The following is a 6,000-nucleotide window of genomic DNA, read 5'->3' as shown; positions in this document are numbered from 1 at the left end:
GTATAGTTTTGCTAAAAAAAAAAAAAAAAAAAAAAAAAAAACAGCTAAAAGACGCAAAATAAATGCTAAAAAACACTACTACAAAAATACTGCAAAACTCATTCTACAGCTATAGCTTTCTACAGCTAACACTATTTCCATTTTTATAACATCCAGTGTGCATTGTTGTTAGTGTATTTTATGTGTGGTCCAAGACAATTCCTCTTCTTCTAATGTGGCCCAGGAAGCTCAAAAGGTTGCACACCCCTGCTTTAAATTATAACTGACAAACAAATTAGACTGAGTTAATATGTTTATTTAATGACTGAACGAACCATGGATGACAAATGCTCAGGAAAGCTCAAACAAGATACAACCTCTTACAATATTTTGGAAGGAACGTAATACATTCCAATATAATGCAATGTCCAACATTGTCCACTTAAGAAAACATATGCTCATCGTCCAAAGATAACATCCAAAAGTAATCCCACATCCATGAGGTTCGTTTGACTGTCAGAAAAGAAAAACAGGAATTTACAAATTATTATTATTATTATAATACAGGATTTATATAGCGCCGACAGTTTACGCAGTGCTTTATAACATTAGGGCAGACATTACAATACAATTTAATATAATTCAATACAGGGGGAATCAGAGAGCCCTGCTCGTTAGAGTTTATAATCTAGAAGGGAGAGGTCAAGTTATACAAAAGGATAATGGGGTGGCACAGTGGTGTAGTGGTTAGCACTTGCCTAGCATGTAATAGCTGTGGCCAATCATAACTATCCCTGTAGTGCATAATGGCTATGAATGGATGCTATTAATAAAAATGATTGCTTATAACAGTGATCATACCTGTGTTAAGCAATCATAGTGTTAAAAAACAAATCCTGATAAGTTACATAGTTACATAGTAGGTGAGGTTGAAAAAAGACACAAGTCCATCAAGTCCAACCTATGTGTGTGGTTATATGTCAGTATTACATTGTGTGTTGTGGTCATTCAGGTGTTTATTTAATTGTTTTTTGAAACTATAGATGCCCCCGGCTGAGACCACCACCTGTGGAAGGTAATTCCATATCCTTGCCACTCTTAAAAGAACCCTCTACGTAGTTTAAGGTTAAACCTCTTTTCTTTTAATTTTAATGAGTGGCCACATGTCTTCTTAAACGCCCTTCTGCAAAAAAGTTTTATCCCTATTGTGGGTTCACCAGTACGGTATTTGTAAAATGAAATCATATCCCCTCTCAAACGTCTCTTCTCCAGAGAGAATAAGTTCAGTGCTCGCAACCTTCCTCATAACTAATATCCTCCAGACCCTTTATTAGCTTTGATGCCCTTCTTTGTACTCGCTCCATTTCCAGTACATCCTTCCTGAGGACTGGTGCTCAGAACTGGACAGCATACTCTAGGTGCAGCCAGGCCAGAGTCTTGTAGAGCGGGAGAATTATCGTTTTATCCCTGGAGTTAATCCCCTTTTTAATGCATGCCAATATTCTGTTTGCTTTGTTAGCAGCAGCTTGGCAATGCATGCCATTTCTGAGCATATCATCTACTAGGACCCCCAGGTCCTTTTCCATCCTAGATTCCCCCAGAGCTTCTCCCCCCAGTGTATATATTGCATTCATATTTTTGCCACCGAAATGCATTATTTTACATTTTTCTACATTAAACCTCATTTGCCATGTAGTTGCCCACCCCATTAATCTGTTCAGATCTTTTTGCTAGGTTTCTACATCCTGCAGAGAAGTTATTGCCCTGCTTAGCTTAGTATCGTCTGCAAATGCAGAGATTCAACTGTTTACCCCATCCACCAGGCCGTTTAAGAATTAGATAGGATTGTTCCCAGTACAGAACACTGGGGAACCCCACTACGCACCCCGACAATTCTGAGTACTCCCCATTTTTCACCACCCTCTGAACTCGCCCTTGTAACCAGTTTTCAGTCCATGTACTCACCCTTACGGTCCATGGCAAAGGACCTTACTTTGTACAGTAAACACGTATGGGGAACTGTGTCAAATGCTTTTGCAAAATCCAGATACACCACGTCTACGGGCCTTCCTTTATCTAGATGGCAACTCACCTCCTCATAGAAGGTTAATAGATTAGTTTGGCAAGAATGATTCTTCATGAATCCATGCTGATTACTCTGAATGATTAGGGATGAGCCGAACACCCCCCGGTTCGGTTTGCACCAGAACTTTCGAACGGACCTAAAATTTGTGCGAACTTTAGAACCCCATTGAAGTCTATGGGACTCGAACGTTCGAAATAAAAAGTGCTAATTTTAATAGCTAATATGCAAGATATTGTCCTAAAAAGGGTTTGGGGACCTGGCTCCTGCCCCAGGGAGCATGGGTCAATGCCAATTAATTTTTTTTAAAACTGCAGTTTTTTTCGGGAGCACCGATTTTAATGACGATTAAAGTGAAAAAAAAAAGTGAAATATTCCTTTAAATATCATGCCTGGGGGGTGTCTATAGTATGCCTGTGAAGGGGCAAGTGTTTCCCGTGTTTAGAACAGTCCCTGCACAAAATTACATTTAACAGAAAAAAAGTCATTTAAAACTGCTTGCGGCTTTAATGTAATAACTGGTTCTGGCAATATGGATGAAAATCATTGAGAAAAATGGCATAGGTAGCCCCCCTGCCCATTACTAGCCAGTTTGGGTCTTGTACGGATATTAAAGGGAACCCCGTACCCATATTAAAAAAAAGGAAAGGTGTGGGGCCCCCAGGCCCTATATACTCAGAACTGTGTAGGTTTGTTGTGTTAAGTAGAATCTGTTTGTAATTTTGAACTGGTACATTTTTAAAGTGTAGCTCCAGTGAAAAAATCTATTTTTAAGCTTTTTGGAAAACATAGGGAAGGGTTATCACCCCTGTATAATTTTTTTTGCCGTCCATCTTTTTTCATCTCACTTCCTGTTGTCTCTTTCCATTTGCAAGTAGGAGACATTTGTAAGTTGGATGTTTGAAAGTAGGGGCCTGCCCTATATGCTCTGCAGAAATTTGCGCCTAAGGCATTGGTGTTGCCACAACACTGTAAGCCCTCAAAGTGACTTTTGGTAGGCACTGGAGAGCCCTGCTGTGAACAATTACATCAATAATTGTAATTACATGGCATTGTTGAACAGTGGTAGAAAAATAGGGCCTTTGGTGGTTGTGGTGGTGGTAGTGGTGCGTGTGCCACAACACTGTAAGTCCTCACAGTTACTCTAGGTGGGCGCAGGAACGGGCCTTGCTGTGCAATATTATATCAAGAATTGTAATTACATGCCCCTGTTAAACAGGGGCTGAAAAATTGGGCCTCAGGGATTGTTTGCTGGTGCCACAACACTGCAACCTCTCCCAGATACTCTAGTTGGAGTGCAGGAATGAGCCCTGCTGCAAAGCATTGCATCAAAAATTGTAATTACACGTTCCTGTTAAACAGGGGCTGAAAAATTGGGCCTTAGGCACTGGTGCTGGTGCCACGACACTGCAACCTCTACCATATACAGTGGTGTGAAAAAGTGTTTGCCCCCTTCCTCATTTCCTGTTCCTTTGCATGTTTGTCACACTTAAGTGTTTCGGAACATCAAACCAATTTAAACAATAGTCAAGGACAACACAAGTAAACACAAAATGCAATTTGTAAATGAAGGTGTTTATTATTAAAGGTGAAAAAAAATCCAAACCATCATGGCCCTGTGTGAAAAAGTGTTTGCCCCCCTTGTTAAAACATACTATAACTGTGGTTGTCCACACCTGAGTTCAATTTCTCTAGCCACACCCAGGCCTGATTATTGCCACACCTGTTCACAATCAAGGCATCCCTTAAATAGGAGCTGCTTGACACAGTAAGGTCCACCAGAAGATCCTTAAAAGCTACACATCATGCCGAGACCCAAAGAAATTCAGGAACAATTGAGAAAGAAAGTAATTGGGATCTATCAGTCTGGAAAGGGTTATAAAGCCATTTCCAAAGCTTTGGGAATCCAGCGAACCACAGTGAGAGCCATTATCCACAAATGGCGAAGACATGGAACAGTGGTGAACCTTCCCAGGAGTGGCCGGCCGCCCAAAATTACCCCAAGAGCGCAGCGACGACTCATCCAAGAGGTCACAAAAGACCCCACAACAACGTCCAAGGAACTGCAGGCCTCACTTGCCTCAGTTAAGGTCAGCGTTCATGCCTCCACCATCAGGAAAAGACTGGGCAAAAATGGCCTGCATGGCAGAGTTCCAAGGAGAAAACCACTGCTGAGCAAAAAGAACATCAAAGCTCGTCTCAGTTTCTCCACAACACATCTTGATGATCCCCAAGACTTTTGGGACAACATTCTGTGGACCGATGAGACAAAAGTGGAACTCTTTGGAAGGTGTGTGTCCAAGTATATCTGGCGTAGAAGGAACACTGCATTTCATAAAAAGAACATTATACCAACAGTAAAATATGGTGGTGGTAGTGTGATGGTCTGGGGCTGTTTTGCTGCTTCAGGACCTGGAAGACTTGCCGTGATAAAAGGAACTATGAATTCTGCTGTCTACCAAGAGATCCTGAAGGAGAATGTCCGACCATCTGTTCGTGTACTCAAGCTGAAACGAACTTGGGTTCTGCAGCAGGACAATGATCCTAAACACACCAGCAAGTCCACCACCGAATGGCTGAAGAAAAACAAAATGAACACTTTGGAGTGGCCTAGCCAAAGTCCTGACCTGAATCCTATTGAGATGTTGTGGTATGACCTTAAAAAGGCCGTTCATGCTCGAAAACCCTCTAATGTAACTGAATTAGGACAATTCTGCAAAGATGAGTGGGCCAAAATTCCTCCAGGACGCTGTAAAAGCCTCATTGCATGTTATCGCAAACGCTTGGTTGCAGTTGTTGCTGCTAAGGGTGGCCCAACCAGTTATTAGGTTTAGGGGGCAATCACTTTTTCACACAGGGCCATGATGGTTTGGATTTTTTTTCACCTTTAATAATAAACACCTTCATTTACAAATTGCATTTTGTGTTTACTTGTGTTGTCCTTGACTATTGTTTAAATTGGTTTGATGTTCCGAAACACTTAAGTGTGACAAACATGCAAAGGAACAGGAAATGAGGAAGGGGGCAAACACTTTTTCACACCACTGTACTCCATTTGTAGTACAGGAATGATCACTGCTGTAAAGCATTGCATCAAAAATTGTAATTACACTCCCCTGTTAAACAGGGGCTGAAAAATTGAGCTGGTGGCATCACCCAGAACCAAAAATGTTCTTCCAAGATATCAGCGGAGGAGGAAGAGGATAGACAGTTAACATAACAGGACAGTCACTCAGCATCAGCATAGGCAGTCTTAAAGGGATGTGATATTTAAAAAAAAATTATTCGGTTACATCAGCTTCAGGTGCTTGGTAGCTGTGGGTGATTCAAGACTGATTCATCTTTATGAAGGTCAGTCAATCAACAGAGTCGGTGGACAGGCGCACCCTGTGATGAGTTACAAAGCCTCCAGCAGCACTGAAGGTGCGTTCCGAAAGAACTCTGGATGCAGGACAGGCCAGTAGCTCAATTGCATACTGTGCAAGCTCTGGTCAGTGATCCATCCTCAGAGGATTTTCGGTGGGAAAGGTGTCCAAGTCTGACCTTGCCCCTAGGTATTCCTGCACCATGTAAATCAGACGCTGGCGATGGTTGCTGGAACCGATCATACCTTGGGGCTGCGGACTAAAAAATTGAATGCATCGGTCAGACGGCCACCTTTTCCACCGCTCCTTCTGACCGATGCCTCAGCAACACGTTGTCCAGGACCAGGAGTTTGTAACCTTCCAGTCTCTGGGAACACGTTGCACAGACCGTTCTGCAAGGCCTCCCAGAGATGTCTCATCCTCTGCTCCCTCTGCGACGGCAAGATAAGGTTCGGCAACCTTACCCTTGTACCGTGGCCAGCCAGTAATGGTCCCTCTCCTTGATCCGAAGAATACGAGGATCCTTCCGCAGGCTTTGCAGGATCAGGGAGGCCATGCAGCATAGGTTAGCTG

The 6,000-nt window shown here is 42.5% G+C and overlaps 1 protein-coding gene across 2 annotated transcripts in view; it reads right to left on the bottom strand.

Moving 5' to 3' along the window:
* Positions 1-279: 279 nt before the first annotated feature.
* The window catches only part of LOC143995991 (carboxypeptidase inhibitor SmCI-like), a 220,418-nt gene continuing 214,697 nt past the window's right edge, over positions 280-6,000 (bottom strand). For both annotated transcript variants that reach the window (XM_077490782.1, XM_077490783.1), the window contains one exon: positions 280-492. In XM_077490782.1, coding sequence (XP_077346908.1) covers positions 422-492 — 71 coding nt within the window. In that variant the 3' untranslated portion in view covers positions 280-421. The remainder of the gene's footprint in view (positions 493-6,000) is intronic.

The sequence above is a fragment of the Lithobates pipiens genome, unplaced genomic scaffold (assembly GCF_037356315.1).
Source record: "Lithobates pipiens isolate NorthernLeopardFrog02 unplaced genomic scaffold, aLitPip1_a1.2 Scaffold_19, whole genome shotgun sequence".
Lineage (NCBI taxonomy): Eukaryota > Metazoa > Chordata > Amphibia > Anura > Ranidae > Lithobates > Lithobates pipiens.
Note: the sequence above shows the minus strand (reverse complement) of the source record. Positions and strands in the feature narration are given on the sequence as shown.